This window comes from Schistocerca americana, chromosome 4 (genome assembly GCF_021461395.2).
Source record: "Schistocerca americana isolate TAMUIC-IGC-003095 chromosome 4, iqSchAmer2.1, whole genome shotgun sequence".
Lineage (NCBI taxonomy): Eukaryota > Metazoa > Arthropoda > Insecta > Orthoptera > Acrididae > Schistocerca > Schistocerca americana.
This window is the reverse complement of record NC_060122.1, coordinates 240,417,754-240,440,765: the sequence shown is the minus strand read 5'-3', so window position 1 is coordinate 240,440,765 and position 23,012 is coordinate 240,417,754. Positions and strand designations below refer to the sequence as shown.

The following is a 23,012-nucleotide window of genomic DNA, read 5'->3' as shown; positions in this document are numbered from 1 at the left end:
CTGCCTATGCTCCACTATCTGAGTTGAATACTTTTCTTGCTTTCTCCTTGTTGCGGCAAACTCAGTTCGTTAAATGCACAGTCTTTAAATATGCTCCAATTGCAACTGAATTATAACCATTTAAAACAGTAATTTCTTTGACAAACTACCTAGTGTTTAGTGTCCAACTGTGGCTGGCTGTTAGGTAGACAATAAATGAAACACTTCTACTTCTGCTGATAAGACCATCAATGTAGTTAATATTGCAACAATTGTGCATGATGTCAATTCTTCATTAGAACACAATAGAAACACATATACTGAAATGAAAGTATAATTTCACATGGAAAACATGAGTTTTTGATTTGATGCCAGCACTGACTTATTCAAAATCAACTCAGCAAAAGACTTTAATTATATGACAATCCATAATTTACTCTTTAACTCTGCCTTGCCTTTTCATGTTACATACGATACAAACATTGATGCTGATACTAAAGACTGAGAATAAATAAATCAAACATACTGATATAATACTATGATGAACAGTTCTTGGTGAGATATTAACAACTGAAGGGGTAAAAGAAACAACTTGCTGCATAACTGACACACTGTGCAATTAATGTTAAAAATGGTAAAATACTGGCTACTGAGAATAAATAAATCAAATGTTTCAATATAAATATGGTAATAGATAGCTCTTGGTGGGACATTAAAAATGAAAGGAGTAAAGGAAATGACTCACTGTATAGTTGAGATACTGAGCAAATGATACGCACATAAACAAGACTTAAAACACAGCTTAGCTTCAGACAATATCATTCTTGGGGGATTACTAGCATTTTTAGTCTTGTTTACTATCAACCACTCAACAATTCAACTACACGGTCAATTATTACATTAATCCTTCCAACATTTATTTTAGTCCAAAGCCTTTCTGTTAACATATTGAGATAGAAAATGTAAATGCTTGTGAGACTGATTTTGCAAAACTAAGCATCAAGAGAGAGCAAAAACTTAGAACTCGGCCTTTCTATCAGCCACCAGACACATCTCAAGATTCAACCTCAAATTTTACATAAGTTATCAACACACTAATACAAATTCTTTTCAAATACTGTATAGAATTTGCTCCTGAGTTAGCTTCCTACTGGTGTCCATCTGTTGCAGAACCCTATAACCTACTGGAAGTTCAAACACTTAAGGGATCTCAAACAGAATGATTTAAACATACAAATCAACTCTGACTGCAAATCCACAGATAATGTGAAATCCAATTACATTTTTCTCGTATGACATCTTTCAGGCAATGGATCATGGAAATCGGGTAGATGTAGTGGTTCTTGACTTCTGAAAAGCATTTGACTTTTATTAACAAAAGTATGACCATATGGAGTAGTAAATAAAATTTGTGGATGGGTTGAGGATTTCTTGGTAGGGAAGAGACAGCATGTTATCTTCAATGGAGAGTCACTGACAGAAGTAACTTCAAGCTTACTACAGGGAAAAGTTTTGGAAACCTTGCTGGTTAGTTGTATATTGATGGCCTGGTAAACAATATTAATAACAAGCTCAGACTTTTGCAGCTGATGAATTTACCAATAATTGAGGATTTCTTGGTAGGGAAGAGACAGCATGTTATCTTCAATGGAGAGTCACTGACAGAAGTAACTTGAAGCTTACTACAGGGAAAAGTTTTGGAAACCTTGCTAGTTAGTTGTATATTGATGGCCTGGTAAACAATATTAATAACAAGCTCAGACTTTTGCAGCTGATGAATTTATCAATAATGAAAAAAAGTTGCTTAATCTTTGGGCAGATCTTAATAAGATTTCGAACTGGTGCAAAGATTGATAAATTGCTTTAAACATACAGAAATGTAAAATTGCACAGCTGACAAAATGTACAAATGTAGAATGCTGTAACTACAAACTCAATCCTTCACAAGTGGAGTCAGTCAACTCATATTACCTTGCAGTAACAATTTGTGTGGATATGAACTGAAATGATCACACAGGCTCAGTCACAGGAAGATAAGATGGCAGACTTCAGTTCATTGGCAAGATACTGGAAAAATGAATTAAGCCAACAAAAGACATTGCTTACAAAACACTTGTGTGTTCTATCTTAGAACATTGCTAAAGTATGTGGGACTTATACAAATTGTAACTAACGGGGGATGTTGAATGTATTCAAAAACAGGAACCACAAATACTCACAGACTTGTGTGGTTCACTGGGCAGTGTCACAGAAACAATGAAAAACCGTTGGCAGATTCTTGAAGGTAGATGCTAATTATCCTGCAAAAGTCTTCTTTTAATGTTTCGAGAACAAGTATTAACTGAAGAATAGAGAAATATACTTCAGTCCCCTGTGTATTCTTCCCATAACACTCCAGAGACAAGTTTGGAGTAGTTATGGTGAATACAAAGACATTTACGACATCATTTTTCCTTACATTCCATACACAATTGGAACAAAAAGAAGCTCTAACCTGTAGTAAAATGCTTAGTACCCTCTGCAATGCATTTCAGAGTGGTCTGCTGAGTATGTACGTAGATTTATATTCATACTGTTATGTTTGATTTACTTATTAGCTATGCATTTCCAATAATTAGTTATCCCAACTACTACAACAATGATCAACTGATGTTCAGCAAGTTACTGTTAAATGTACAATTGTTAATGATTACTGAAGGAATACATCCTAAACACTTATTGGAAATACGTTTTATACTTCTGGTCTACAACCTCATATACCATCTCCAAAAAGAAACAAAAATATTACTCATCAAAGTTGCACTCTGAAAAGAATATCAGTATACATCCTGCTTCCTCCCAAAATACAGAAAATAATTTTCCATGTGCAAGAGGCCCTTGATAACAAATAAGTAAGGATATTAGAATATAAAGTTAGAAATAAGTCCCAATGACAATACCAAAGATCTCAGAAAATATCAGAGCTGACGATTATATACTCCCATTATAGTAGATATTTCTTCCTATGCTCCTCATCTGCTTCCCAATATACTTCACCTATAAGTAATGACAGATCCCACCATGGTTTAGAAACAATTTTCAGAAACTGTTGAGGAAGCAGAGACTGCTGCAGTCTTGGTTCAAAAAGAACGCGCAAATGACGACAGGAAGAGGTCGTAGAGATTTGTGTGTCTGTAAAAAGGTCATAAAGCAACTTCCACCATCATACCTTAGCAAAAGACCTTGACGAGAACCAAGAAAAATTCTGGTCCTACGTAAAATTGTCATGAGGGCTGAATGCTTTTACCCAGTCACTTGTTGACCATTCTAGTAAGTCAATAAAAGACAGCAAACAGGAAGCTGACAAATTTCATGTTAAAGGAATCATTCACACAACAGGTTCGTACTAACATAACACTGTCTGACTGCCTCACAAACTCCTCTATGAAGGATAGAGTGATAGGCATCCCTAGTGTAGACAAGTAACTCAAAGAATTGAAAATAAGTAAGTTGTAAGGCCTGGATGAAATCCCAATTCGGTTACACGGAGGGTACTCTACAGCATTAACCTCTTACTTAGTTTGCATTCATCATGATCCTCACTAAGTGCAAAGTCCCAAGAGACTTGAAAAAAAAGAGCATGTGACTCCTATATATAAGAAGGGTAAAAAGAACGGACATGCAAAATTACAGACCAAAACCCGTAACAGTGATTTGATGCATAATTCTTGAACATATTCTGAGTCTGAATATAACAAATTTCCTTGAAAAGGAAAAACTTCTGTCCACAAATAGATAGGATTTCGAAAGCATTGCTCAAGCGAAACTCAGCTTGCCCTTTACTCATATGATATCTTGCAAACCATGGATGAGGGTCAACAGGCAGATCCCATTCTTTTCTTTTCTTTTCTTTTCTTTATGTGAAATGAATGAGCTATAAACAAAAGACACTGCCAAAGGTGGATTAAGGAGTTGTTTTATGGCAAGGAAAATGTTTTGATACATTGTTAAACAAAGTAAGAAATACGCTCTTCAATTTATTAATTCAAGTATCTTCACTCTTTTGTTTTGGGAGGTGAAAACATATGGACGTATGCTTGGATCATTCACACCAGCATTGTTGAAAGTGTGTATTTTAACCAATCATTAAAAGTATTTTAAAAAGGTATTAGAAAAAAACACTTATTCACATGGTTATAAGTTCAAATCCTATCTGTTCATCATTTTACTCATCGCCGAGATCCTGCATCAAGAGGTTAAGTGCAGACAAAAATAATCCACACTGTATATGGAGGGAGTGTTCCTGCCTAATCACAATGGAATTAATGTGAAGGTAATGAGTCAGACTTGGTAGGCACTTACTGAACTTGGTTTACTTATACTAAAAATATTGTGCTTCGTGTGACAGGTCGACAATTTCAATGGTTGTGGTGATTATTTGGTACCACACACTACTGGAAGCAGCAGTACATAATGCAAATTATGTTTATTGAGCCTGATTTTAATGACATTAAAGGGCTGTTGATAATGATATCTGTTAAAGGTCACCCAAGATTGTGCACAGATTCATAACTTACCTTCAATTGTTTTAACTATTCGTTCCAATCAATTTTTCCAATCATTCAAGCAACTATTAATCCATTACCATTTCCACATCTCTACTAAATATGCAAGTGGCCTGAAGACTTCTTAATAGATCACAGTATGTTGTCCTCAAGAGTGAGTGTTCATCAGGGACAGGGGTATTGTCAGGAGTGCCCCAGGAAAGTGAATGGGCCACTCTTATTCTAGATATACATAAATAATCTGATGTGCAGGATGAGCAGCAATCATCGTCACTGAACTGCTGCCTTGTGCTGAGACAGGATAGTGTAACTGTTAAGTGACTATAGGAGGATACAAGATGACTTACACAAAATTTCTAGTTGATGTGATGTATGGCAGCTTGCTTTAAATTTAGAAGCATGTAAGTTAATGCAGAGGAGTAGGAAATATAATCACATAATGTTGGAATACGTCATCAGCGATGTGCTTGAGACAGTTCATCAATTAAATACCTAGACGCAATTTTTCAAAGTAATATGAAACAGAATAAACATGTGAGAATGATGATAGAAGTAGAGACAATGGTACCTTGGGAGAATTTTAGGAAAGTTTAGCTCATCTGTTCAGGACATCCTGTACAGAACATTAGTGTGACCAACCCTTAAGTGCTATTCGAGTGTTTGAAATCCCCACCCATCAGATTAAGTGTGGCAATATGGAGTGGGGCAGGGAATAGGGAGGGATAGCAGGGTTCAAGTGGGGCATGGGGGGAGAGAAGAGAACAGTCTGGCAGAGCATGGAGGGACTAGATAGAGGCATGAGAAGATTGCCCAGTGCACCAACAGGAGGCTGTGTGGCTGGGGCAGGAAGGTGGGGGTAGACTGGAATAGGGAAGGAGCAGGGAACGGAAAAGATGGTTGGGTTTGCTGGCAGAGGATGGCACGCATGAGGATGAGGGGACGTGAATAGGGAGGTGGAAACTGTAGCGTGGAGGGTGTAGGGACAGTAGGTTACCACAGGTGCAGCAGCCATTGAAATCAAGCTTGTTACGTTCAGCTGCAACTTGTGCAACCAGGTGCTCCACTTTGCTCTTGGCCATAGTTTGGCAGTGGCCACTCATCCTGATGGATAGCTAGCTGGTAATCATACCAATACAAAAAGCTGAGCAATGATAGCAGCAGAGCTAGTACACGACATGGCTGTTTTCACAGGTGGCCCGGCCCCTGATTGGTTAAGCAAAGCCTGTGACAGGACTGGAACATAAAGTGCAACTGGGTCTTCCAGAGGGATATGATTCCTGTGGCAAGGGGTTGGGATTGGGACTGACCTAGGGATAGGCTAGGATGATGAGGATGTTTGGTGGGCCACAGAACTTGTGTGTGTAAGGGGTTCTTGCTTGCTTTTGTGTGTGTGTGTGTGTGTGTGTGTGTGTGTGTGTGTGTGTGTGTGTGTTCTTTTCTGGAGAAAGCCTTGGCCAAAAGCTATATATGTAATAGTCTTAGTCTTTTTGTTGTGCCCATCAGCTACTGGACTTGTCATCTTGTAGTGTCACAGGCTGTTTTGTAGGAAATAGTGTATCACAGTCAAGGTTTAACATGGATAGAGTAATCCATGGAAGATGTATGTCTGGGGAATGGTATGGGTGTTAAAACCATTGCCACTTGCTATGATTTGGGGCTGCTTACTCCGTGTTGCTGCCACACCACAGATGAGTGCTGCAGACGACAATGTGTGACTGGCTTCTTCTCTGTTCAGGGATTTCAAAAGGTGTTCATATAGCACTCACATGATGATCATTCACACAGAGAACATTATCTGCTATCGCAATTGCAATATTAATCTACCACATGGTAGTACAACCTCCAGACCAGATGAGAGGAAATGCGGATCCCAGCAAACAGTGAGTAACTACTTATTTACATAAAAAAAGGCAATGTGATTTGTTTGACAATCTAAAAATAACAAAACTGTATCATTATAGATTCCACTGAAGATGCCTTAGAGTAAGAAAAGGGTGAAATGTGTCAGGGAAAATAATTTAAGTTGCAGCAAGAAATGGCAGTTTTATTTACGAAACAAGTATTTCTGTGCTTGCTGTGGAGGATGGCTGTGCAAACAATCTTGGCTGTTTTAAGTCTAATCTCTCATTTCTTTCCACTCTTCTGTTGTTACAGAAACCTACTAATCTGATGTATACCAAAAATAAATATTCTTTTGGTGATTTTCAGTAATGGCGAGCAACAAAATGTGGAAAACAGACAATATTCTGTAAAGTAATAGTCAACTAAAGAAAACATAATGTAATAATCATCATTTGCAAACTATTTAATAATAGAGCAGTTCCTGCTGCCCACATCATCTATTTATTTATTTCGCATTCCACTGATCCAGGTACCGAGAAAATCGCAAGGATATGGAATGTGTCAAATTGTACATATTTTGGGTATAACTTACATAAATACTATAAAAGATACAATGTAAATAAGATGACAAATAAGGAACATATATCCAGTTGACAGGATATTGTGGTACACTGAGGCAGGATCAGATAAAGGCTAATTTACATACAATAAAAAATACAATGTAGATAAGACATCAAATAAAGAACTTACATCCAATTAACAGAATATTCAGTTACACTTAGGAAGGATTCGCAATGTACAGAGGAAGCAAATGTAAGCTAAAAAGTACAATAAATGCATACATGAATACAGTAAACCAAATTATTATATAGCTATGATAGGTTAACAGTATTTGCAAAACAACTGTAAATTTAGTGGTGGTATTTATTTTCTCTCATAAATTCAATGACCATATAAAAATATTTCTCTATTGGGTACTCTTTCTGGATCTGTTTGAATTTTGGTAATTGTTTATGTAGACATTTGATGTGTGGTAACTGTGCATTAAACAGCTTAAAGCTGGAGTAATAAGCTCCTTTTTGTACCAGATTTTGACTTTTCAATTCAATGTGTAGACTATTTTTGGTTCTTGTGTTGTAGCCACGAGGTTCGCTGTTGATTTTTAATAGAGAAAAGTACAGATGAAGGTCAACAAAGAAAAAACACACTGCGAGGAGTTGACAAGGATCCCCATCTTTCACAAGTTTCTGCAAGACTGTCTATGATGGACACCACTCTTTATTCTGATAGAATAAAGGATATAATGGCATAATATATTATTGAATGAAAATAGGCAAAGTAGAAAGACTTAAATGTTACCCACTTCAGTCACAGAAGCAGTAATTCATAGTGCATATATTGTTGAGCTAAGTCTTTTATAGAGATGAAGGATGTGAGTAGACGAATTACATCTGCTGTCTATGTACATATCCAGGAATTTTGTATCCTAAATTTTTATATTGGTTAATTCTACACTTTGTGCTAATTTCTTCAAGATATATTTGTGGCATGTGGATCCTGTGTTGAGTGAGAGACCATTTGCAGAAAACCAATTTATTCAGAGAAAACTTTGTTTGTAGTTTGTCCAAGGCTGTTGCCAAATAATTCATCAACGAAAATTGATGTATAATCTGTAATAATAGTACAATTACTTTTTGTATTAGGACAAAGAAGATGGGCATTAATGAAAATAAGAAATAGCAGCAGACCTAAAACTGACCTTCAGGGCACACCACAACTTAGGGTACCCCACTCCAATGAGGAAGGTTCTCTGGAAAAGCCAGTCAGGATTAAGGTCTGCTTTCAGTCCTTTAGGTGTGACTGATGCCACAGACCAACAGTACCACTTAAACCAGGATATTCTGTCTTTTTCAAAAGAATTAGCTGGTTTGCACAATCAAAGGCATTCTAGTTTCCTATACTTGATTGTTAAAGGAGAATATCGCTTGTTCAGTACAAAAAGCAGCAGAAAACCCATATTGACTATTGCTGAAGATATTGTGGAAGCTGAGATGGTTGACGATCAATCTGTGTACAAGTTTTTCAAGATTTTTTGATAAGATAGTTAAAAGATAATTTGGACAAAGGTTTCCCTACGGTCAGTTTTAGTCTATCAGGGACAACTCCTTCTTGTGAAGAGGCAGTGAATTTATTGCATAAGACTGGACTTGTACATTTATAACAACATTCCAATACTTCGGTAGAAATATTGTCCACACCAACAGACTTTTTAATTTTTTAATGACTTGATTGGTCTTTCAATATCATTTAATGTAACCAGAGGTAAGGATATCTATGGGATTCTGTTGCAGATAGCTTTCTGCAGAAGAGCCACTGCTTCATCCACAGATCCTTTACAGCCTGCCTTGTCTGCTGTTGACACAAAATGTTCATTCAATATTTCTGCAACTATTTTGGTTTCATTATAATATTGTTACCGTCTTTAATTTCCATCTGTGTCCTGTTCCCTGTTCTTCTGCCAGTTTCTCTCTTTATAACATTCCAAATTGCTTTTGTTTTCTGATGTCTCAATTTTGGTTTTTATGTACATACTCTTTGATTTATTTATAACCTTCTTTAGAATGCTACAGTAAAGTTTGTAGAGTTGCTGTTTCTTTGGGTAGTTACACATTTTGAGAGAACTCTACAGCATCCTTTTTGTTCTGAAGGATGTTTTTATTCCTGCAGTGAGCCACATTTTCTTTGTCAGTGGCTACACGATTGCTTCTAATTATTTTTTTAAGAATGCTGGCTTCAAAGTGAGACATAAATTTGTTTAAAATATATTATACTTATTATTCACATCTGTTTCATTGAAAACTGGACTCCAGTCTACCTCCTGGAGGCCGCAGTTGAAATTTTTAAGGGACTCATCATTTATTATCCTACAGGACTTCCAAAAATGGTCAGACCTGTTGCACAGATTGACGTCAGTGAATGTAAGTAATTGACCATCACGATCAGAAAGGCCATTAACAGTTGGACATACACTAGTATTGTTGATTCTTGATTTATCTACAAATACATTGTCAATCAGAGTTTGACAGTTATTAGTAATCCTAGTTTATTAGTAAGCCTAGTCAGAAAATGTACTACTGTCATCAAGTTAATAGACTCTACTAGATGTTCTACACCTACTTTACTGTTGCTCTCATTTGCTCTCATTTAATAAATTGATATTAAAATTGGCTACAATTATTAAATTCTTGTACTTTGAAGACAGCTGGGATAAAAGAGACTCTAGATGCCACATGAACACATTCATGTTCCCTGCTGGAGCCCTGTAAAGTGCTAACACTACAACTGGCAAGTCATGTGTAACAGGCCCCATCTCTGCTCCACATGTTTCAATATCTTGTTCTATGCAGTGACTCTTTCAATTTAATGCTCAGTAAGATACAGGGCGACAATTATTGAACTATATGAAATAAAATCGTCATAACTTCTGAACGCTTTGTGTTAGGACGTTCAAACTGCACAGCTGGCTGCGGGGCATGATGGGATTTACTATGCATATGTGCATGCGCCTTGCTGTTGTCGGCCATTTGCATGTGAAAATGTCATGGTACAGTGTGCCTGAATGTATAGCGCTTGTGAAGGCTTACTATGTGAGCAATAACAGCCCAACTGCAGCTCAAAGGAAGTTTGCGACCAAGATCGAGCTGAAGACAACTGGTCCTAGCATGCTAACAATAAAGAATTTGATTTGCAAGCTTGAGAGAACGGGTAGTGTTCTTGATGACAGTGTTGGCAATGTCAGTCATCCAAGAAAGTGAAAACACCTGAAAACATCGAGTAGAGGTGTGCTGTGTTTCAAAACAGCCCCAGGAAGTCGATCAGACGAGCTACACAACGGATGGGAATCAACCGGAAGACATAGCAACAAATTATCGTTGCAAACCTATATCTCTTCCCATACATAATTCAAACCCATCAGCCATTAAAGCCCCAGGGCCAAGGAACAGCGGTTGTGTTTCACCAACACTACTGTCCACAGAATTGACGAACAGGACTTTGACGTGAATACGGTTTAGTTTAACAGCAAAGCTCACTTTCATTTGGATGGGTTTGTCAATAAGCAAAATTGGCACATTTGGATGCCTGACAATCTGCATTTCACAATCGAGAAGTCTCTTCACCCTCAACGGGTGACTGTGTGGTGTGCAATGTCCAGTCATGGAACAATCGGTGCAATATTCTTTGATGGCACGGTGACTACCGAAAGGTACTTGAAGGTTTTGGAAGATGATTTCATCCCCAAAAAGACCCTGATTTCGACAAGATGTGACTCACGTGAGACGGAGCTCGACCCCATCGAAGCAGGAGAGCGTTTGATGTCCTGGCGGAGCACATCATGGACTGGATTCTGGCTCTGGGGTACCCAGAGGCCACTGGCATGGGCCTCGATTGGCCACTATATTCTCCAGATCTGAACACATGTGATTCCTTTTTGTGGGGCTTTATTAAAGATAAGATGTACAGCAATAACCCCAAAACCATTTCTGAGCTGAAAATGGCCATTCAGGAGATCATCGATAGCATAAATGTTCTGACACTTCAGTGTGTCATGCAGAATTTCACTATTTGGTTGCGCCACACCATCACAAATGGTGGCAGGCATATCAAACATGTCATAACCTAAATCTGAATATTTGCAGTGACATTTACATATTTAATAAAGTGTGTGCACACCATAGTTTGTAACTAATTTACGTTTTTTTCTTTCGTATAGTCAATAATTGTCACCTTGCATGTCATTTTTTAGGTAAATTACGAACCATCTTCTTCCAATATAGATACAGAGTAATGTGTTGCTATACAGTAACCACTCACCTGCAACATTTCAGCATGTCTCATACGAAATTCACTAAAATATAGTATATCAACATCTTTAATTCCTGAGGATCCTCTAAGAAAAGAGAAATTTCATTTGCTTTACTTGTATGTCCTCTCATATTCCAGTTAAAAACTGTCATTGTTTTATTTGCTGAAACTACGTACCTCTGCATAAAAAAGTATCTGAGGGTTTTGAAATAACTATTTCTTCTTGTTACATTTCTCACTGTTGGCAGCAGGACATATAGGAAGCTGCCAGACAGTTTTATTTCTTGAAAGATGAACTTTAATTATATCACTTGTGTGATCACACACAAACAGTTTCCCTTTATAGTTCAAGTGCATTCCGTGTTTGGTGAACAGATTTCGATGCATCTTACTTATGTCTAGTACTTCCCATTTATCGTATTCTGAACACAGTTTCTTTATTTTAATGTTTGTCCTCTAAACTTCTTTGTTTACACATGAGCTGTTAATCAAATCACGCCTATGAGACACTGTGGCAACCATCGTGTTTCTAGAGTTATTAAAATCTAGAAATTTACAAAAGTTTTTACACAAACCTCTACTTCAGTTTTAACCACATGATTCAATCCCATTATACAAACAATAAAGTCACTAACTTGTGTTATTTTTGTCTGAAAATTAGTGTCTACAACACGTCTGGTTCCCGCTCCAGGTTTCACTACACCAATCACTGTTTTGTCACGATTTTTCTCTTGGAGTGCCCACTCAGTACTAACTGCAATGTTCTTCTTATTTCTCATGGATGACTATATTCGGCAGTATTCATTCATATATTAAACAAATTTTATGAGACTGGTACACTTCACAGTACTCACAATTGCAGTTAAAAATGCAGGTGAAATATAAGCCATTCTTGAGTTGGGACTAGCTACAGTTATTGGTAAGAATTATGGAGCTACAACACTAGGGATGTTATTCCAGCATAGAAAGAGCTCCTCCACATTATCCTTGCCATAACACATCTCATGAATTTAACAATCCAAAATATGGCCGCGAAGTTGAAAGTGTATAATGTGCCTCCACGAAAAAACGTAAATTTCGGTAGTAAAAGGAAAACGTGTGCAACTTGTAAGACTGAAATACAGAAGCTGAACGAACGGATATCCAGTCTACAGTTTACAATAGATGCTCAAAAGGTGGAAATAAGTAAACTACAATCTGAAAAACGTGAGACGCTAATGAAGAAAGAAGACTCAGTCTCAGGAAAATGGAAGAGAATCACTCAAGGAAGTTGTACTCATAAGGTAAAAGATGTGAAAGACAGTGAAAATTTAGTGCAAAAAAACTCTTTTGAAGTGCTTTATGCTGTGGATTCAGTGAACACGTCGGAAAGGATTGAAAAATTGAAAAACAAAGTAGGCAAACCGTTGCTCGTTGTTAGTAGGTCAAACAGTGAAAATACTGCGTCAGGAGATATTCTAAAAACTCCGAAAATAAGTGCGCCCACCTACACTACCACAGACTTCAATGCAACAAAGGAAACTACGTCAAAAAGTTATCTCCAGCGAAACTGCAAACTGAAGAATATTTAGAACACGTGTGGCAAAAAAACAACACTAGTCAGGTGAGAAGAAGAATCTTAAATCCTCCAGTTACAAAAAGTGCGAAACACAAAACAATCTGTGTGTTAGGTGATAGCCACGGCCGTGAAATTTCCGCAGTGTTGATGAGAACATGTAGTTTCAAGGCATCTGGTTTCATAAAGCCAGGGGCTCCATTGAGTGAAATAATGGACCTAACAACATCAACTGTCGTAGCTAGTTTGAATAAAGACGATTTCGCCGTGTTAATAGGAGGATCAAATGACGTCTATAGAAACGAGACACACAAGGTGATTACAGAAATGAGGAAATGTTCAAATAATTTAACCCACACAAATGTATTCATTGTGAATATCCCGCATCGTCATGATTTACCACCCTGATTGTGTGTGAACTGCGAAATAAATGTTGCAAACGAGTGTATCACTGAAATATGCACTAACTTTAAGAATGTCGATATTGTAGACATAAACAGATTGAATCGAAGGTTCCATACAGTCCATGGACTTCATTTAAATACGCCAGGAAAGAAATTACTAGCCGAAAAAATATGTACTCGCATTTCGAAGAAGAGTGAAGAAAAAAGTATAAGTGACAAACAAACGGAGATTAAGTGTTTTAGACGAGTTCCAAGCTGTGCCATCGGCCAAACGCGAATTACCAAGTGGTTCAAACCGATTAGGCAAAAAAACAATCAATCAAGTCGTCAGCGAAACGAAAATTACGAAATGGTTTAAACCGAAGAGGACAGATGTGGATGAAGCAAAACTTATACAAGCTCCAGAAGTTAACCCACCTGCTGATTGCCACCAGCGAACAGAAGCCACACACAAGAAACATACAGAAATTTTTTTAGGGTAAGTGCTGTAATAGAAATGCCATTAGATAAAGAATCAGAAACCATTTCAACTAAAGTTACTAAGTACCCAGATTTTGCTATACTACACCATAACGTTCAGTCACTCACAAATTAAATTTCCATGTTGGAAGCACTACTCGAGTATGCACTAAACATAGATATAATTTGCATTACTGAACATTGGCTACGAAATGACAAAGTAAAATTATCCTCAATCTCAGGATATAGATTAGCAAGTCATTTTTGCCGAGAGTTTTCCAAACATGGTGGCTCTGCTATCTTTGTGAAAGAACAAATAAAGTTCTGTGATGTCAGTAAAAGTTATATTGACTCAATTGAAAAAGACTTTGAGCTTTCCATTACCAAACTGCCAGAGCTTAATTTCATAGTTATTAACATATACAGAGCACCAAGTGGAAACCTGTCAGTCTTCATGAATAAACTAGAGGTTCTGTTGAACAAGATCAGTACACTAAATATGAAGATAGTACTTTGTGGGGATTTCAATATTGATTTTTCAAAAGACAGCAGCAGCAGAGATGCTTTGATAAATATGACTAACACATTCAATATGATCCCCACAATACACTGTCCAACAAGATTAACAGAATGCACAAATTCCATTATTGACCAAATATTCATCTCAGAAACAACTTACAGATTCACAAGCAGAGTACTGAGTGTGAGTTATAGTGGTCATGAGGCACAGCTCCTGTGTATAGAAATGCCAACAAGTATTATCAGTTCCGGAAAAGTAGTTGAGAAAATAACCTTTTCTGAAGATAACATTAGAATTTTTAATCTCTTACTGGCGAAGGAAAACTGGGAAAGCATCGCCACTCAGAACAATGTTGATAGCATGTACATGAGTTTTCAGAGCATCTTTGTTCACTATTTTAATGTAGCATTTCCAAAAGTAGTAAAAACAGTAAAACCTAACAATAATAAGCAATGGGTAACTAAAGGCATAAAAATTTTCAGTGAGAGAAACAGATTTCTGCAGTACTCTTGTAAGAAATATAGAGTAAACCAAGAATTCGCAGATTATTCAAAAGCCTACAAAAGAATCTATGGTAGAGTAGTCAAAGAGGCAAAAATTATGTGGAATGACAATTTGATAAGAAACTCATCTAACAAAATGAGATCCACATGGACAGTTATAAAGAAAGAAACTGGTAGTTCAGCGCCAAAGAAAAAGACTGTATCATTAACACTAGAAGGCTCAAAAGTCACAGACCCAAATTCAGTTGTGGAAAAATTCAATGAATACTTCACCTCACTAGCTGAAGACCTTATTCAAGTACACTGTCAAGGACCAGTCCCAAGTTTCTCCAGCAAGTCAGTGACCTTCAATACTTCTATGTATGTGTATGAAACAAACCCCAATGAAATTATAAGTAAAATTAAAGCATTAAGCAATAAAATGTCAAGTGGTCTTGATGAAGTACCTGATTTCATATTAAAAGCATGTGCTCACCACATAGCAAACCCGTTGGCAAAAATTTTCAACCTCTCTTTAAAAACTGGTGTATTCCCAGATATTTTTAAAATAGCAAAAGTTTCACCATTGCTAAAAAAAGGTTCTTCTGAAAAAATATCAAACTACCAACCCGTTTCACAGTTAAGTTCCTTCTCAAAAATTCTAGAAAAACTCTTCTATGACAGGCTTTTAAGTTTCATGAATAAATATGCACCTCCTACAGTACAACAACATGGTTTTAGAAAGTCTAAATCTACACAGACAGCAATTTTCGAATTCTTAGACTGCATTTTAAAATCCCTTGATCAACATAAATTAACTGCAGGTATTTTTCTAGATCTATCAAAACCCTTCGATGTCCTGGACCATAACGTTCTGCTCGAAAAATTAGAAAGACAAGGAGTAAGAGGTTTAGCACATAGCTGGTTGTGTTCATACCTAAAAAACCGCAGGCAGAAAGTATCACTTCAGTATGAATTCAACAAAATGAATAAAACAAGAAACAACTTCTTTCTTATTACCAATAAAATATGGTGTACCACAGGCCTCAATCCTAGGTCCACTACTCTTCTTGATTTATGTGGATGACTTCGTTGAATATACACTCCTGGAAATTGAAATAAGAACACCGTGAATTCATTGTCCCAGGAAGGGGAAACTTTATTGACACATTCCTGGGGTCAGATACATCACATGATCACACTGACAGAACCACAGGCACATAGACACAGGCAACAGAGCATGCACAATGTCGGCACTAGTACAGTGTATATCCACCTTTCGCAGCAATGCAGGCTGCTATTCTCCCATGGAGACGATCGTAGAGATGCTGGATGTAGTCCTGTGGAACGGCTTGCCATGCCATTTCCACCTGGCGCCTCAGTTGGACCAGCGTTCGTGCTGGACGTGCAGACCGCGTGAGACGACGCTTCATCCAGTCCCAAACATGCTCAATGGGGGACAGATCCGGAGATCTTGCTGGCCAGGGTAGTTGACTTACACCTTCTAGAGCACGTTGGGTGGCACGGGATACATGCGGACGTGCATTGTCCTGTTGGAACAGCAAGTTCCCTTGCCGGTCTAGGAATGGTAGAACGATGGGTTCGATGACGGTTTGGATGTACCGTGCACTATTCAGTGTCCCCTCGACGATCACCAGTGGTGTACGGCCAGTGTAGGAGATCGCTCCCCACACCATGATGCCGGGTGTTGGCCCTGTGTGCCTCGGTCGTATGCAGTCCTGATTGTGGCGCTCACCTGCACGGCGCCAAACACGCATACGACCATCATTGGCACCAAGTCAGAAGCGACTCTCATCGCTGAAGACGACACGTCTCCATTCGTCCCTCCATTCACGCCTGTCGCGACACCACTGGAGGCGGGCTGCACGATGTTGGGGCGTGAGCAGAAGACGGCCTAACGGTGTGCGGGACCGTAGCCCAGCTTCATGGAGACGGTTGCGAATGGTCCTCGCCGATACCCCAGGAGCAACAGTGTCCCTAATTTGCTGGGAAGTGGCGGTGCAGTCCCCTACGGCACTGCGTAGGATCCTACGGTCTTAGCGTGCATCCGTGCGTCGCTGCGGTCCGGTCCTAGGTCGACGGGCACGTGCACCTTCCGCCGACCACTGGCGACAACATCGATGTACTGTGGAGACCTCACGCCCCACGTGTTGAGCAATTCGGCGGTACGTCCACCCGGCCTCCCGCATGCCCACTATACGCCCTCGCTCAAAGTCCGTCAACTGCACATACGGTTCACGTCCACGCTGTCGCGGCATGCTACCAGTGTTAAAGACTGCGATGGAGCTCCGTATGCCACGGCAAACTGGCTGACACTGACAGCGGCGGTGCACAAATGCTGCGCAGCTAGCGCCATTCGACGGCCAACACCGCGGTTCCTGGTGTGTCCGCTGTGCCGTGCGTGTGATCATTGCTTGTACAGCCCTCTCGCAGTGTCCGGAGCAAGTATGGTGGGTCTGACACACCGGTGTCAATGTGTTCTTTTTTCCATTTCCAGGAGTGTATGAGTCCCACAAAAACTATCCTGTTTGCCGATGACACCAGCGTATTGCTCACTGGATCCAGTCCAGAAACTTTGTGGTCCACAGCAGAAAGTTCTATGAAAAGACTCTCTGAGTGGTTCACAAAAAACAAACTCATTATATATACCGAAAAAACTGTGTGTGTCGATTTTCATTTAATTCCTTCAACTATTCAAATGTCTATTCAAGCCCAATTAAAAAATGATCCCCTAGAAAATGTAAGTGTCACAAAATTCTTGGGTCTTTGGGTTCAGCAAGACAAAGTGGGACACACATATAAATAACTTGTGTAGAAAACTATCTTCTGTGTGCTATGGCCTAAGAATTTTAAAGGCTACAACAAGCAAAACAACAGTACTGCAGGCATACTATGCACAGTTCCACTCACTAATCCAATATGGGATCATTTTCTGGGGATACTCAACTCACAGTGTAAAGGTTTTTAGAATGCAAAAAAGAGCTTTAAGAATAATTTGTGGCCTTAAAAAGATGGAGTCCTGTAAATCCCATTTTACTGAGCTTGGTGTTGTAAATGTTCCAAGTTTATTCATTTATGAAACTATCTTGTTCACTAGGGACTACCTCCTGAAAACAGGCAAACTGCTACATAACAAAAGTGTACACAACTAAGTACCAGAAGGGAATCAAATATACATAAAAAATATCACAGAACAACCACCTATCAGAGGAGCATAATTAACATTGGTGTAATACTACACAATAAGATACCAGAGGAAATAAAAAATACTACTCATCCAATATTTAAAGCTAAACTAAAGGCATTTCTAATAAAGCACTGTTTCTATTCTGTCAGAGAATTTATGAATAAGTAACAAAATTAATTTTAGTAGGTACCTAATTTTAATTGCTAATACTATGTATTATTGTAACTTATCTTTGACCTGTCCAATATCAATTGTACAATTTGTGCTATATGATAAAACTGGACCAATAAAAAATCAAATCAAATCAAAGCTTCAAACAACACATTCAACAAGCACCAAGGCTACTGAATTTTAACGTATTTGATTTTTATCTCTGGGTATGGCAAAAATGAAACTTACAAGGGAGAAAGCAATTACAAGAAAATAAATAGATGATTGCAATATAAACAGAGCTAACCTGAAAAAATACAGAAAGAACTCCTCAAACAGCTACACGTAATTTTCAGAAAAGTGCTAAATAATATACTTACACCAGTGGTAGATTTTTAGATAAATTAACTTAATATGACAGAAATTACACTCAACATTCTAACAGCTGTACTTCTACACTCAGTAAAACAGGACATGGATTTGTATGAACATATTAACTCAAAATTTTCCATACTATTTCCTATAACACACACTATATGCATACTTGCTTCAACCAATCCTACACAATGAAGGCTTCAGTAATTTAAACCTTACCATAAATGTTCACTGAATTGTTGATGTCTATCCTCTAACTGTTTGCTTCGTAACACACATTCTTGAAGTTTCTTTTTTTCACGGTAAGAACTGCTGACTTCATCATCAGTTATCTTTTGATCTCTCGCTTGTTCATCCTCCAAGCTTCTCAACTTTGAAAAGTATTCTGCAGCTTGCACTTCCACTAAAGACTTAAGCCTGCAATATTCTTGTACCTGTGAAGATCATGTTCACTTGCTGTTACTAATTATTTTCTCAGAAGAATTGTTTGCTAAGATACATATAAATTTAATACAATACTGGACAAAGAATTTACAAAAGTATAAGAAAAGTATTGCAGCAAAACTTTTGAAAGAGTGGACCAAAGGTACGAGCAGATGTTACAAAAAGAAAATCAAAAGTAGGGAGGAAGAAGCAGCTGCTTGCAAAGTACCTGCCCCAAGCCTTCTACTACTGTTGTACAACATGTAGTGTTCCCATATAAAAATGGATAAGGTTCTTTTTTGTACAGCGTAGTGGAAGCTTATACTGTACTTTATAACTGGAATGACTGTGTGGTGAATGGCAGCACCCAGAAACAACATAAATTCCCACATTTCTCTCTTTCAAACAGTTTAATATCAATATTAAGATTTATATTTATAAGTATTTTGTTGCTGGTTTTCTACTCATGGCTCATGGCACTATCGATAACTTTTAGCTGGCGTCTCACCAGGGGGCGCAGATTACTCCCTTGTGTGGTTATCGCTTCCTCACTTAGTCTTCAAAAGTGGTTGTGAGAGTTGCGTCTAGGGGAAGATGCCTGCGAAGAGCACGGTGCCGGCAGTCAGGAATTTTAGCACACCGTGGAGCTAGGGCGCCAACAGCAGTGCTTCAAGCGACACACACATTCCGTGGAACAGCACAGCATCTTTTCCAGGTCATTTTTCACTCTTCTTCACAAGGACTGGGAAAAAGGGAAGGTCTGGTTCGCATATGTTGTGTGCAACTACTAGTTCAACTCTATGCACTGATTTCAGCTCTGCAAGCTCAGATGTTCGTATTTACATTTCATGCACTCGTTGTTACTTGACTCTGCGATTTTGTGAAGAGTGTATTGCCCTTCCGGGTCTGTGCGATTTTGAAGTAACTTGTCTTAATCTGCTGGCCAGAGTTCTCTCTCAAAAAAATTTTACCTTGGTTACTGTTGTTATGGTTATATACTGTGTCCAGTTGTCACGAAATGTGTATCTCTATGTGTTATTACTATCAGATGATATTTGTAAACAAAAAGCTGTAAAACTCGTATCCATTTGGGATAGACAGTAGTGCAAAAGATACAGACTGGTGCTGTTTGTAGTGTTACAGAATATTACCTGTAACACCAATGGCTTGCTGTCAGAGCAACGCCAAATGAATCTTTACAAGTTTGTTTTAGTGTATGTTATTAATTATATGTCAAGATATTAATAGAATTTGTGTGTCTTCTGTTTCATGTTGAGTGTACAAGTTCATGACAATAATGCGCTTTCCTGCAGATGCTTTTTGATTTCTCAGACATGACAGCAGTAGAATGTCTCAATAGGTGCTTTTAAACACTTCAACATATAAGAACTACTGCCTACATGAAATAAACGTGTAAAATTAAGAATTGGGATTTCTTAATAATTCACTCTATATGTAAACAAAAAGGACGTATGGGATGCAGTATTATTAATGAAAATGAAATGTCGTATGGCTAGGGCCTCCCGTTGGATAGGCAGGTCACCTGGTGCAGGTCTTTTTAGTTGACACCACTTCGGTGACTTACGCTTTGATGGGGATGCGATGATGATGGAGGATGATGATGATGAAGACAACACAACACACAGTCCCTGAGCTGAGAAACACTCCAACCCAGCTGGGCATCGAACTCAGGCCCATAGCGTGACATTCCGTCACACTGACCACTCAGCTATCTAAGACGGACAATATTATTAATAATAAACATATAATGGTAGGCTAGAACTGAATACAATGTGATTTATTGTGCAAAATAATAACATGCACACAAAATAAAATCTTCAACAGCAAAGTAAAATAACTGATGTAAACCTTTTCATCTGTCAGGTGATGAAGATCAGCTTCAGATGGTGTCCGCTCTTCTAGTTCTTGTAACTCTCTCATTAATTCATTAATAGCATCTTGTAAAGCACTAACTTGATACTGACATTTCTCATCTACATTTCTTGCTCTTTTCAGTTGTTTTCTGTTGTCACTGATTTTATCTTTCAACACTTCCAAATTCATTCTTACTTTGTCAATCTTAGAATGTAAATCTTTATATTCATTTTCCTGAAATGGCAATGAACATAATTACACAATGAATATTAATTCACACAATGTTAATTTCCATCAAATGTACTCCTTAACTTCAAATCAGTTATTATGGTTGTTTTCCTTTTATGGCTTGCACCATCTGAAAGTTCTAACATGAATTCATGCAACCATGAAAACAATGTTTCATCCAAAAAAGGTAGTTTGTCTTTTCATAAAACAATTGGAGGAACATTTTAACATAATTAATAATTAGGACACTTAACTTTCTACACAACAATCTTGTGTGTCCTAAAACTTAGGCTACCATGTTGCTAACATTGTAAAGAATTTCAGGTACTAAAATTCTATTGAACTTTTTCTCTTGTTGCCAATATCTGCTGTAATGTTGTTTGAATACATTATTTCACAGCAAGAAGTTGGCTGCACACAAAAGTTGGTACCATGACCTATCTGTATGAGTCAGACATCTGAGCCCAACACTATATTAAGTACCACACAGTAATATATTTCTCAAGGTAAAGTCTGCGGGGAACAAACATTTTCTGAACAGCCAGGAGCAAAAAAGATAGAACCATTTGTCCTCAATACCCTAATGCAGACATATATGCAATGGGGTTACCTTCCAATCTGTGCACAAATGACAGGTAAACATAAACAAAAAGCCACTTGTTCATTTGGTTTCTTCTGAAGCATAAATAAGCTTGCCCACTTTGTCTCATCGTATTCATGTTACAAAATTATATTTCTAGAAGTACAATGTTCTGTAAGAGTGAAATGGCTGCTTTTACAGGTGGCTAGGACTCTGATGAGATAGTATAAGCACACGACAGGACTGGAATAGGAAGTGCTGGTTGGATGGATTGGGCAGGTCCTGCACCAGGGTCTTCCGCAAGGATATCATCCCTATGTCAAGATGTTGGGTTGGGAGTGGCATAGGGATAGCCTAGGGTGTTGTGCAGGTTGGGTGGGCTACAGAAAACCACTTTAGGAGGGGTGGAAAGGATCTGGGTAGGATGTCCCTAATTTCAGGGCATGATAATGGATAATCCAAGCTCTGATGAAGGATGTAGTTCAGTTGATCCAGTCTGAGGTGGTACTGGGTGACTATGGATGTGCTCCTTTACAGCTAGTTCTTGAAGGTTGGAATATTGTTGTATGTGTGGATATGGCACAAAAACTCTGTTTGCTGACTAGGTCTGGGACATAGTGTTTGTCTATGAAGGTCTTTGTGAGACCTTCAGCATATTGGGCAAGAGAGTTCCCTTCACTGCAGATACAGAGTTGCCGGATTGCTAGGCAGTATGGGAGGGATTTTATAGTGTGAAAGGAATGACAGCTGCCGAAATGAAGGTACTGTTGATGGTTGGTCGGTTTACTGTGAACAGAGGTGTGGATGGAGCCATTAGAGAGGAGGAGGTCAATGTCCAAGATCGTGGCATGCTGGCTTGTGGAGGACCAATTGAAGTGAATGGGAGAGAAGGTGTTGAGGTTGTGAAGAAGTGAGTATAAGATGTCCTGGCCCTGGATCCATATCATGAAGATAACATCAATGAAAATGAACCAGACCAGAGGTTTGGGGTTTTGGTTTTGCAAAGCTAAGAAAGTTTCCTCTAGATGTCCCATGAACAGGTTGGCATAGAAGGGTGCCTTGCAGATACCCATGGCTGCTGAAGACCCAGGTGCAAGACCTACCCAACCCATCTGCCCAGCACCCAACCCATCTGCCCAGCACTTCCTATTGCAGTCCTATAATGGGGTAATCCGACCCCTTCATATGCCATGCCAACTGTGAAAGCAGCCATATTACATACAAACTGAGCTGCAATCATTGTTCAGCTTTTTATATTGGTATGACTACAGGAGAAGAGCAGGATGACCCAATCTGTGGCACAACATGCTTGATTTTCATGGCTGCTTCACAACCTGGGCCATCTGGATCCTCACCTCCATCACCACCTTTTCTGGAATGCACAGATGGGAGTTATCCTTACAACACATGCTCCACTCTCAAAGTCATCCTAGCCCCTATCTACAGTAACTATTGTTCCCACACCTCCACCCAACTGTTTCTGCCCCCGTGTCCTGTCACCTCCTCACAATTCATCTCCCCTTAC

At 38.6% G+C, this 23,012-nt stretch overlaps 1 protein-coding gene across 1 annotated transcript in view; it reads right to left on the bottom strand.

Annotated features, from left to right (window-relative positions):
- LOC124613374 (structural maintenance of chromosomes protein 1A-like) overlaps window positions 1–23,012 on the bottom strand; it is a 100,295-nt gene that overhangs the window by 12,839 nt on the left and 64,444 nt on the right. The window contains exons 5-6 of the mRNA XM_047142075.1: window positions 20,674–20,913; window positions 18,601–18,815 (exon numbers count right to left, since the gene is read on the bottom strand). Coding sequence (XP_046998031.1) covers window positions 18,601–18,815; window positions 20,674–20,913 — 455 coding nt within the window. The remainder of the gene's footprint in view (window positions 1–18,600; window positions 18,816–20,673; window positions 20,914–23,012) is intronic.